General features: G+C 44.2%; 1 protein-coding gene across 3 annotated transcripts in view; it reads right to left on the reverse strand.

The window, feature by feature from the left end:
* Positions 1 to 8459, reverse strand: part of SETD4 (SET domain containing 4) — an 87889-nt gene extending 79430 nt beyond the window's left edge. For all 3 annotated transcript variants that reach the window (XM_024758304.1, XM_024758303.1, XM_024758305.1), the window contains exons 1-3: positions 8042 to 8459; positions 6313 to 6482; positions 2678 to 2773 (exon numbers count right to left, since the gene is read on the reverse strand). In XM_024758304.1, coding sequence (XP_024614072.1) covers positions 2678 to 2773; positions 6313 to 6385 — 169 coding nt within the window. In that variant the 5' untranslated portion in view covers positions 6386 to 6482; positions 8042 to 8459. The remainder of the gene's footprint in view (positions 1 to 2677; positions 2774 to 6312; positions 6483 to 8041) is intronic.
* Positions 8460 to 12848: the final 4389 nt, after the last annotated feature.

The following is a 12848-nucleotide window of genomic DNA, read 5'->3' on the forward strand; positions in this document are numbered from 1 at the left end:
GGGGGGGCCCCAGGGGGAGGGGCCCGTTTACCCAAAAAAAAAAAAAAAAAAAAAAAATTCATGTGCCAATTTAAGTGGAAATTTCTCTTCGAGCACACATGAACAGAACTTGGCATGTCGAATAAATCCGGAAGATACTTTACCTATATATCTACAACATAGTATTCAGTAGATCAGAAAGCAGATCACAGTAACCTGCACTTACTAAGGCAAGGTGTAGCAAGTGGCCATGAGGATCTTATTACAGACTTCTACCTGCCTTATAATTTCTGCTACCATCCATCTACCTGGGAGGCCCCGATTTGGACAGTGCTTTTAGCATTAAAAGGAAATACTAGGGTCAGCTCCCAAAGCATAAATCAGGTCAGAGTCTAAAGACTGAATCCTGCTTGCAACTTGGGAGCCTTGCCACAAACCAGGACTAACTCCCCAGAATTCTGTACATTCTGACAGACTCCCATCAGCATGCTCTCCTATCATACACTGATTAAGAGCTGAAGATATAGAAAGCACTTAGGGAAGGTGTTGCAGACCGCATGCTTGTGTCCCCCCAAATTCATATGTTGATTTCTCAGCCCCCAGTGAGATGGCTTTAGAAGGTAGGGCCTCTGGTAAGTGGCTAGGTCATAAGGGTGGAGCCCTCATGAATGGGATTCGTGCTCTTATAAGAAGAGACAAGAGAGCCTGCTCCAGCTCCCAGCTCTCCACCACGTGAGGACAACAAGAAGATGGCAATTTGCAAAGCAGGAATCGGTCCTCGCTAGACACTGAATCTGCCCACACCATGATCTTAGACTTCCCAGCCTCCAGAACTGTGAGAAATAAATGACTGTTTGAAGCCACCCAGTCCATGGTAATTTGCTATGGCAGCCCGAGCTAAGGCAGAAGCTTCCCTGACCCCAGAACTGTAAGTACTGGGTTCTGATCACTGCCAAAACACTCTGTTTTAGCTCCTCCAAGACCAGGAATCTGGAGGTGGGCCCAGAGAAAGTTGCTCCTACTTTTAAAACTGCTAACTCTTCACTGCTCCAAACCATAGACAGATTACTTACTTTCAGGCATTCGATTGAAACCATATGCCAATTCCCGCTTGACAATTTTAAACCTACCCTTCTTAAGGCAAAGTGACACCCGAGGAGTAGGCAGGCCTTAGGCACAGCAAGTCCACTCCTGACACTACTTTCCCTTGATCATCTCATAAAGAACTCCATCCAGTAAAATCTAAGAGTATGGTTTTTACTGACCGTTCCTTGACAACAAAAACAGAAAGTTAAACATTCTGTTAGAGGCTGATAAATATGGTTCACCATCATAAAGAAGGAGCAATCCTAATAGAAGTTGGTTCAAATCAAGTATTTTAGCCCAAAGTCATCATGTATAACTGACACATAGGGAACAACTTTACACACATCGCCTCACTGGACCAGGGGCACACATGGTAAACCATTTATCTTGGGTGATATATAAGGAAGTTAGTTTGCTCAAAGTTAAATTACCTAATGGGTACTTGAATTCATTTTAATCGCCAAGGGAAGCATTCAGAGGCATATGATCTAAATATTCTACAAAGGGAAATGTCTGCACCTGCCCTGTGATACAGAACTTCAAGGCCCTCAGCACATAACTGTCTCTGTGCTACAGCAGATCTGTAGCACAGAGACAGGTGGTCCTCTCTGTGGTTACCTCAAGCCCACTTGTGGACAGAGCTGGGTCACCTTGTATGCAGGCACAAGCCCATAACAAGCTGCCCAACTTCTGTGAGAGAATGTTCCGGAAGAGAACGTTAACCCAAACTCCATGACAAGCTCCTCAATTTTCAGAAAACAATGTTAATCCAACCTTCACAACAAGCTCCTCACCTTCCAGAAGAGAAAGTTCACCCACCCCTGTTCAGGTGACTGTGGACGCCAGGGCCACACAGGGGCTCCTCCTCCAACACTCGGGGGGCAATACCGCTGAGGCCTCCCTAAGGGCTCCTCTCCTGGAGCCACCCCCAGGGACCAAGCACCTCTGCTGGTTCTCTGGAACCCCTCCCCTTAGAAAACTACGGCGATGCTCCTGAGCTAAGGGATAATCCCATCAGCCCGCACGGCTTGAAAATCCCATGAAATCACCATAAGCAGGTTGATGGGGACACCAGTCCCCACATTACACAATGTCCTCCCAGAAAAGCCCAGTGAAGATGTTTCCCTCAGGTCTAAGTTCCAGAAATACCTGTACTTCTGACGAGTAAACAATTTAGCTGGGTTTACAGAACACTAAGATTCAGCTAATTGACCATATACGTTGGGCTGCTGGAAAGATGAGTCAAATCTGTAGCTCACCTCTGACAGGGGTACGAAATTTCATAATCATGGCTTTTATGTGTTATCCTTATCCCTGCCTTCGTCTTATTTTTCTATTCTCATTTCCCCTTTCTAACTTTTAATGTTATTTCACCATTTTGGAATTTCTCTCCACAAGCCACTTAAACTCATTTTTAGAATAAGGTCAAGTAAATATTACACCTACAAGGCAGGAAGGCTGCCACACAACAGAAGATGGTAGATATTTTTTGTCGGGTTGAGGAGATGATATGCCCCCAGAGAGAATACAGCCCACCTGCAAGAATCACCCCTGCTTTCCTACCACCTGGGCCCATATGTCTCTCACGTGAGAGCTGAACGTCAGACCTTACCTGGAAAATGAGCAGGTATTAAGTTTGTATCTTCAAACTTCCTATCTTTCAGCCACTTCTTAAGCTCTATAAATTCAGGCCTGTAGCTCTCATTCACTAATCAAGAGACGAAAGAAAAACTGGTGATTAAAATCACTATATAATCAGATTGCCATTTAAAAAGTAAATCTCTGATGAACTGTCTCAGACAGTCATATCATAAAAGGGAATAAATTTTAAAACATGCACAAATAATGTAAACTAAAATAGAAAAACCACAAGATCATCTCAAGGATGCAGGAAAATCATTGGATAAAATCTGGCACTCATTCCTGATAAATACTCCCAGCAAACAAGGATAGAAGGGAACCTCCTCAACACGACAAAAAATATCTAACAAAGAACCTACAGCTGACATACTTAAAGATGAAAAACTACGTGCTTTCCCCCTCAGATCAGGAACAGAAGGATGTCTGTTCTCCCCACTACTATTCAACACTACACTGGTTCTTGCCAGTGCAAAAGGCAAAGAAAAATAAATAAAAGACATCTATTATAGGTTGAATTGTGTACCCAAAAATTCATATGTTGAAATCCTAACCCTCAGTACCTCAGGCTACGACCTTATTTAGAGATAGGGTCTTTACAGAGGTAACCAAGTTAAAATGAGGTCATCAGGGTGGACCTGGATCCAGTACAACTGATGTCCTTATAATAAGGGAAATTTTGACACAAGAACAGAGGGAAGATGATAGAAGAAACACAGGGAGAAGACAGCCAGCCAACGACAAAGCCAAAAAGAGAGGCCTAGAACAGACCCTTCTCTCACAGCTCTCAGAAGGAACCAATCCTGCTGACACATGCTTTATAGATGAATCCTCAGGGCATTACTGAAAGTGAAATAAGTCATTCACAAAAAGACAAATACTGTATGATTCCACTTACATGAGGTATCTAGAATAGCCAAGTTCATGGAAACAAAAAGTAGAGTGGTAGCTGCCGGGGCTAGGGGGAGAGGGGAATGAGGAGTTATTATTTAATGGGTATAGAGTTCCAGTTTTGCAAGATGAAGAGAATTCCGGAGACTGGTTGTACAACGATGTGAATGTACTGAACACTACTGAACTACACTTAAAAATTGTTAAAATGGTAAATTTTATGTTACATGTAATTTTATTACAATTAAAAATTTTTTTTAATTTTTTTAAGATCTCAAATCAATAATCTGAATAAATGGAGATATACATCTTACTTATGGGTTGGAAGATTCAATACTGTTAAGAAGTCAAGCTCTCCCCAGATTGATCTATAGATTCAATACAATCCAAATCAAAATGTAAGCAGGCTTTTTTGTAGAAATTGACAAGATGATTCTAAAATTCATATGGAAATGCAAAGAACCTAGAATAGCCAAAACCACTTCGAAATATTGATTTCAAAACTTTTTATTACTATAAAGCTACAGTAACTAAGACTGTGTGATACTGTCATCAAGACAGACAAAGAAATCGATAGAACAGAAAAGAAAGTCTAAAACAGACCCACACATATGTGGATAACTGGCTTTTCACAAAATGCAAAGGCAATTCTGAGGAGAAAGGATAGTTTTTTCAATAAATACTGCTGGAACAATTGAAGTAAACAAATCATGGAATATTATCAGCAATAAAAAAGAATGACCTGTTGATACACACAACAGAGAATTATCTCAAAGTAATTATGCTGAGTAAAAGAAGGCAGATAAAAAGGAATGCATACTATACGATTAAAGAAAACTATAAAACAAATCAATAGTGAAAGAAATCAGATCAATGGCTGTCTGAAGATGGAGGCGGGGGGGGGGTTCAAAGAGCACAAGATGAAAGGATTACAAAGGGAAACAAGGAAACTTCTTGGGGTGATGAATATGTTCATACCTTGATTTCGATAATGGCTTACTGTATGTCAAAATCTATCAGATTATACACTTTAAATATGTGACATTCATTGTATGTCAATTACATTTCAATGAAAGTGTTTTCTAAAAAAATACATGCTCCAAAATCTAAGGCTAAAATACGTTATCACAACCTAGAGAACAGAGTTTACAGCAAGAACATTTAATAAGCAACTACTACACTGCCAGCACTATAAACCACTGTGGAGAGCGTTCAACATGTTCCTCACCCTCAAAAAGTTAACATTTTAGTTGGGGAAACAAGACTTCCATGAAAAACAACTGGAAAACCATAGCTCCTAAAGAATAATACCCAATAAGCATGATAACCCAGTGACATTAGTGAGAACTGGAAATTGCATCACCAAAAACATAAGACCTCAACTCTGCCTCGAAGGTTAGAGAGAAACTGAACAAGCAAGGAGAAGGGAAGAAAGATGTTTTGGCTGAAGAAGGACTTTGAGGAATGGCAGAGGTGGAAATGTGGGAGGTGTGCTCAGGAAATGGTGAGTGGAGAACATACTGCCAACACAGGGAGTGGGGCGGGGGAGCCACTTAGAAAGGCAGTTGATGTCAGGCAGGAATTCAGAGAGCACACAAAAGAGAATGAGGGGGACGTCCCCGGCGGCCCAGTAGTTAAAACTCTGTGCTCCCAATGCAGGGGCACGGGTTCAATCCCTGGCTGGGGAAGATCCTGCATGCCGTGTAGCACGGCCCAAAAGAAAAAAAAAGAGAGAGAGAGAATGAGGATCCTGGAGGCTCCTATACCAAAAAGGCTACATCCCTTAAGAAAGTTAGACTGACAGTGACAAATGGAACAACCAGCAGGGAAGAAAACAAGAATGTGGTGAACCAGCCAAGAGCTGGCTGAAGTCATCTCTGGGTAGAACAGAGAGGGAGAAGTGAACCTAAGAAAGGCCAGGTGAGAGTTCGCAGGACATGGGCTCCGGAGAGCAAAGAAGGATACATAGTCAAAGATTACCTCCATGGTGCTGACATGCTGGGGGTCAGCTAGGAGGACTGCTATTAATTTTTATGAAAAATAACAACTGCATTTATGTAGTACTCTCCAGTGGTCCAAGCACTTTCACATACGGTATCTCGTTCAGACTGGGTTACACTGAACTTGAAGTGATAAATTTACATCCAAATATTAATATCCTTTAGGTAGCTAGAGGTCAGCAGAGAGGTCAGGACCAGAAACAGAAACCTGGGAGTCATCCCCAAAGAAGACATAGTTGAAGCAATATATCTGTATTTCTACAAGGGTTTAAAAGAATATAATGGCACTATTTAAAAGAATATTCTTTAAGAAGTATTCTCTATGAACACTGCTCATGGGCTTCCCTGCTGGCGCAGTGGTTAAGAATCCGCCTGCCAATGCAGGGGACAAGGGTGAACCCCGGCCCGGGAAGATCCCACGTGCTGCGGAGTAACTAAGTCCGTGCACCACAACTACTGAGCCCGCACTCTGAGCCCGCGAGCCACAACTACTGAAGCCCGTGTGCCTAGAGCCCATGCTCCGCAACAAGAGAAGCCACTGCAGTGAGAAGCCGCGCTCCGCCGCAACTAGCCCACGCACAGCAACGAAGACCCAACGCAGCCAAAAATAAATAAATTTAACATTGCTCGTGTGCCTTTGAGAAAAGCTATGTGTTAACAGCAATCAACAAAGGATTCCTTTTTTTCATCACTGGCACCAAAAGAATCAAAACTGTACCTCCTCTTGATTCAGAACTTGTGAAGAGTTTTCGTCTTCTGATTCGGCTTGTTCTTCCACCTCCGTTCCTCATACTAAAACTGCAGTTTCTGCTTAATTGCCCAATCTAAAATAAAAAGCATTTGCTTTGCCCTTCTTTCCAGCTGTATGATAACCACTGTTGATTGTACCTATAAGGATTTAAACATACAAATGTAACTATTTAGTACAGCATTTCTCTAGAGTGTTTTTGTATCTAAATTGTTTATACTCTGACCTAAATCATGCACAGTAATGGAATGCCCATTATATTGGTCCCTCTAAAACAGTTTTATCTTGAGGTCCTATTACATGCTGATTAATCATAGAAATCCTCATAACTGATTTCATAATTGTGTGCTTTGGTGACGTGTACATCAACGATAAACAGCACTTACTAAGCACCGACCTATCTGTACTTTGAATAAACAGTAGTCCTGAAGCCCCCATCTGCTAGGAAGTCTTAGAGGAAAAAACCAAATCCTCTTTCAGCGTGAAGTAAATAATGATTTGTCCTTAAAACCAGCATCCTGAAATAAATATAAACTAAGCGGGGGTTTGCCACAGATTAGGGAGAAAATGAGAGCCAAGAGAGCAGACAAAACAAAGAGATGATAAGAAAATCTAAAATGACTACAGTTTCTATACGTTACTTCCTCGGAAATATAAAAATGAAATCTATTAAACACACCAGCATGATCAGATAATGGAGTGGCCTACTATATGAAGCCATTAATAGCAAGTATGCGCTAAGATGTAAAAATGTCCAAGATATATTACATGAAAAAATAAAGTTGCAGAACAAATTCAATGATCCCTTATGAGTCTGATACGGTGCACATTTTATGTTTATAAAACAAGAGGCTTTAAGGAAGGATATTAAAAAATATGCACGGGGAGCGGACTTTCACTATTACTTCTGTATCCTCCTAGTCCGTGCCTTATGTATGTATGAGTACATAAGTGACATAATATGAATATTACTTAAGTGCATATATATGTGCATTTTAACCATACCACTGTTTTTTTTAAAACCACTAAAAGCTACCGAACTGAAATTAATAACAAGACACGAACTCCAAGCCCTATTACTATCCCACCCCAGCACTGGAAGGTTCACTATTTGATCGACCCGAAGTTGGCAAGTCCGGTCCCAGGGCCACCGGCGGCTCGTCCCCTCCGGGTCCCCAGTGCCCCGCCCGCGCACGGGCCGAGACGCGACCACACTGACCCCCGGCCCGGCCGCGCGCGGGTCCCGGGGTCCGGCGAGCGAGCTGCGCACGTGGCGCCAAGGCGACAGCACGGCTGGCCGCACTGTCCTCGCCCCCAGTCCTCAGCCCCTAGACGTGAGGCCGCCCCGCAGCTGCGACACACCCCGCCCCTCCCCCGCCCCCTCCGTTTTCCGGCCGCCGGGTTGGCTGGGCAGGGGGCGAGCTCAGACCCCGACCAGTTACAAACTCCCGACCTTAGGGTCCTTCGCGCCTGCACAGCGGCTTCTCGGGTCGACATTCGCTAAATGAACGCTTCCCAGATAACGGGGGGGAGGGGTACTGTAATGAGCAGCATCATGCCAGGCCTGGCGGGGGTAGGCCATCCGAACTCAGCTCTCTTTTTGAGCCCCCAAAATTAAAGTATATGGAAAGCTCCGGCAGGAGCAGGTTCCCGTTACCTGGGCAACGGTAGGCCCAGCCCCGGAACTCGACCCGCTCACCTTGGCGCAGCTTCAAGATGGCGGTGGGCGGGCCCACGTGGAAACCCAGAACAGCGCGCCAGATGCTCGCGAGTTAAAAGAAGCGAGCCACAGCAGCAGGGGGAGGGATAGAGCGCCGCCAGGCCCGCCTCGAGTCCAAACTGACCCACGCTCTCAGTCGCCAGGCGGAGCCCTCTTTCCGCCGCGGTTCTCAGCCTCTCGGCGTGCGCATGCGCATTGTGTTTCGGAGGCGCCACCGCCAAAACCGGGTGGGGTCAGAGCGCCCCAAAGCTGGACCGGTACGCCGGGGGGAAGAAAACCCTGTGGTCCGTGGACTGGGAACTGCGCTCTGAAAAGCCGACCTACGCAGTCCTTCCGTACCACCAGAGAAGGAGCCGCCAAGTGCGCGCATCCCAGAGCGGACTCCACCCCGCGCCTTGGCCCGCCAGCTTCCGCCTCGCCTCTGGGCCTCGCAATCCCGGACCTTCCCCCACTTCCTGCCCGAAGTTGCCTCGACCCCGCCCTGCCTCGGGTCGCAGTCCACCCTGAGCCCGTTGCAGGGCAGCCCAGCCCCACTTCACCCTGCAGTCCCTGTTGGCGGACGTGTCCCAGGATCAGCCTAACAGGAAAATTCCAGTCGTTTATGTAAATACGCCTCCCTACAGGAGATGGGGCTCAATCTCTGCCCCACCCACCCCACCTTGATTATCTCTTGCTTCCAAGACAGCCCAGCATGGAAAGGAGGGAAAAGTAACTTTACAGTGGAGAAACTTGGCAGACACTGCCTTGGCCAAGTGATAAGGGTTAGCATATCAATAATAAGTTATGTTGATTGCGAAGTTCCCAGCTCTAATAGGAAGGGTACTTTACCTAACATTTGGAGATGTTACTCTCCAAAACCCATAACCCTAGTTCTGTAACACAGAAGAACAACCTGGCTCTATATTGGATCTATTCCTTTAACTCTAACGGTTGTGTTGTTGCCTGTGCTTAATCATGCTGGCTCTGCACCTTTGTGTTACCAAACGGAGAAAGAACGTTGTCCACAGCCTGAAATACACATAATAGTCCTTCCACAAGGCTCTGCCTCCCAGGCTTGCATTTTAAAGGCATAACACTTTTCATTTGTATAGAGATTAAAAAGTTGCAGAACTTGTTGAAGGTTTACGAGAACATCATGACCAGACCAACCGTGGACGGCTGCAAGAACAAAGGATTATCACACCCCTCTGAGTCTGGCCAGTACCAAGGGATCTGCAACAACCAGCCACAACCCCTCCCCTTTTGGTATAAAAGAAGCCTGAATTCTAACTCAGGAAAGATGGTTCCTTAGGACACTAGTCCGCCAGCTTCTCCGTCTGCTGGCTTTCCAAATCGTCACTATTCCTTGCCTCAACGCCTCGTGTCTCAATTCATTGACCTGTCATGCACCAAGCAGTACAAGCTTGGACTCAGTAACAGTTCTTCCTTGAGAATAACATGAGACAAACCCACAAACACCTGACCAGTACAACTGGCCCTCTGTATCCACATCTGTGGATTCAACCAACTGCAAGTCCAAAAATATTAGGAAAAAAAATTTCAGAAAGTTCCAAAAAGCAAAACTTGAACTTGCCACACACCTGCAACTACTTACATAGCATTTACATTGTATTAGGCATTATAAGTAATCTAGGGATGATTTAAAGTATATGGGAGAATGTACCTAGGTTATGCAAATAGTAGACCATTTTATTTGAGGAACTTGAGCATCCCAGGTTGTTCGTATCCACGGGGGGTCCTGGATAACAAGGGACGACTGTACTCCTCAAAGCCGTCAAAGTTTGTGAAAAGCAAGTAAACTCTGAGAATCTGTCATAAACCAGAGGAAACTAAGGAGACACGACAGTTAAATATAATGTGGTATTCTGGAGAGAACCTTGGACTAGAAAAGGGATATTAGAGGGAAAAACTAGTGAAAGCCGCATAAAGCATAGAGCTTAGTTAATACTGTTCCGGGGTTATTTCTTAGTTATAACAAATTACCATCATAGTGTTTGTTACCAAACTGAACTTGGGTCCACTCGCCCACAGCAAAACCAATTTCTGACAAGTTGTGAAGGAAAGTACAGCATTTATTGCAGGGTCCAGCAAGGAGTACAGGCAGCTCACGCTCAGAAGACCTGAACTCCTCAATGGTTTTCAGGGGAGCGTTTTTAAAGGCAACATTTGATGGTGAGGGCTGCAGAGTTCATGACTTTCTTCTGATTGTTTGGTGGTGAGGTAACAGGGTGGTGTTTCAGGAATCTCAGTCATCAACTTTGTGGTCCCAGCCAGTCTGGGGTCCGGTGCTTGTGCTCAGCATGTAGTCTCCATCCTCCACCTCTGGGGGTGGGGATGAGGTCTTAGTTCCCAAAGAACAATTCAAAGATATCCATCAAGTTGTTACGTACATACCTTGGGGAGAACTAGGACTCTGTTTTATCACTGAACTACTGTCGTTAGTTTTCTTATTTAACTGCTTTTCCTTTCTTTCTGCATTCCCTCACTTCCCTAATTAGTAACTGCATGTGCCTGCTCCTTGGAACCCAGGGAAGACCTAGGAGACTAAAACCTTTTACTACAAACAAGAAACAGGGGACATGGAGGAGCTTTTGTACGTGAGAGTGCCTCACAGTGTCCCACTCAGTTTCAATAGTCAGATGTTAATAATAGGGGAAATTTGATATGGAGTATATGGGAATTTTCAGTACTGCATTTGCAACTTTTCAATAAATCCATTCTAAAATTTAAAGTTTATTGAAAAGCAAAGGGGGGCTGGAAATAGATGGTTCCAGATTTGGACCCATGAGTCAGTGATGTCATTAAAAATCAAAGCTCTTCCTAATTTTCCACAATACCATCCTTAGGGAGTTGGCTAACCTCTTAGTTTGTTTCCTTATGATCTCAAGATAGTTGCTGCAGCACCAGGCATCACATTCTCATTACAAATGCATTCAAGACAGAAGAAAAGGGGTAGATAAAACAGGTATTTTCCCTTTATGAGGGAGAAAAATCATGTATACTCCCATTTTCTAGAGGGGAATTGACAAAGATTCTCTTCTTGACCAAGCTCTAGCCAGTCTCTTCCAAGCCCTCTTTTCAGTTAGGCCTCAGCCTGGGCCTTTAAAACCTACTGACTCGGCACTAATGATTTCATCCACTCCCCCACCAACCCCCACGTTAAAAGACTTAAACACTAACATAGTTTCTAATAGCTCAAGGCTGTATCACTAGGATGACCTTATTTCCCCCTTAATGAGCTCCAGGCTGCCAGAAGAATTTACTATTTGTTCTAGCCAACACCTGACAAGAGGTCCTTTACTACCCTTTCTTAGAGCATTTACTAAAAAAGGACTTAAAATTTGTGACTTCTTCCTCTGTCCATTTGCAATATATATGTATCTCCTACAACTCAGGACCTGAGTCTTTCTTTCTCAAGGATCTGAAAGCCATTCCTTCGAAATGTAATGATCAGATAGGATAGGACCTCTGTCTCCCAGTCTCTTTATAGCCCTGATGGGCATTTACACTCACCAGGCCTTTATAATTTTCCCCTGACTCTACCCAAGCCCCTCCATTCCCCCTGCCTACTCCCTCAACTTCCCTTTAAAACATCCAGTCACCTCTGTACAAATCCAAGTTGAGTTCAGTTCATGCTGGACACTCTTCCCTACTACATTATAATACTGATTAAAATCTGTCCTTACCACTTGAGGGAAGGTAAGTTGGTGCAGCCACTGTGGAAAACAGCCCTGTATTTCACAAACTTATGCAGAGTTAAAGTTAATCCAATTGTTAGGTTTGTGGTCAATTACCTATAGCCAGTACTTCTGGGTTACCTTGGTGGATTTCTGCACTCCAGGGCTCTACTTGGAAGGCCCTTAGGCCACAATTGATATTACTAGAGGGGACTCCCTCACTTGGCCAGTTAATAATACCTGCTCTGACCCTGGCCATAAATATGAATTTTTCTTTTAGGGTCACTCAAGCTCAATCAGAACCACCAACTGAATCACAGTCGAAAACCTCCTCAGTTACAGGATGGATTTATGTGGTTAACACCAGGCTTTGGTCATTTAAGTTTAAAGGCTCCTTTATGTTAGAAACAATAAAAGCATACTAAGGATAACCAGCCTAGTAACACTAGAAAATTGGGCTGGGTGCCTTATGAGCAATGCCAATATATCATCTCCCTTAAAGGTAAGGATTGATATGGAACACGACCAGAGATCGTGTTCCCTGGTTATTAGTTTTGTTTTTTGCAACTGATTGGAAAAATCCCTTGAAATTGCAACGTAATTGGAGACTATCTAAAATATAGCTGTTCTGCGGCGAGCCGCTTCTGACCAGCAGAATGACGAATCACCACACGCTAGATTCTTCTCGCATCACACTTTATTGGAGTACAGCTTGGTTTCAGGCGGATGGAAGGAAGACCCCGTACGCGCGAGCCTGTCTGCTTATATAAGGGCTTAAGGACTCGTGTAAGTCCCCGATTCGTCCGTATGGTTATCGCATTTCGCAAGCCGGACTTTGGATAGGCCACTGCTTCAAAACCTGATTAGCATATTAGGTGCATACGCCCTAGCGGCATGCGCAATGGCTATCCAGCCGCGCCCTACATTGTTCAAGAGAAATTTCTGCACTGATGGAAAGAAATATGTGAACTGTCCGATACAGCAGTCACTAACACGTGACTATTCAGCACTTGAAACGCAGCTAAAGCAACTAAAGAACTAACTTTAATTGTATTACTTTGATTAAAATTACATTTAAATAGCCACTAGTAGCTCGTGGATACCATAAG

Source organism: Neophocaena asiaeorientalis, unplaced genomic scaffold (assembly GCF_003031525.2).
Source record: "Neophocaena asiaeorientalis asiaeorientalis breed wild unplaced genomic scaffold, Neophocaena_asiaeorientalis_V1.1 scaffold45, whole genome shotgun sequence".
Lineage (NCBI taxonomy): Eukaryota > Metazoa > Chordata > Mammalia > Artiodactyla > Phocoenidae > Neophocaena > Neophocaena asiaeorientalis.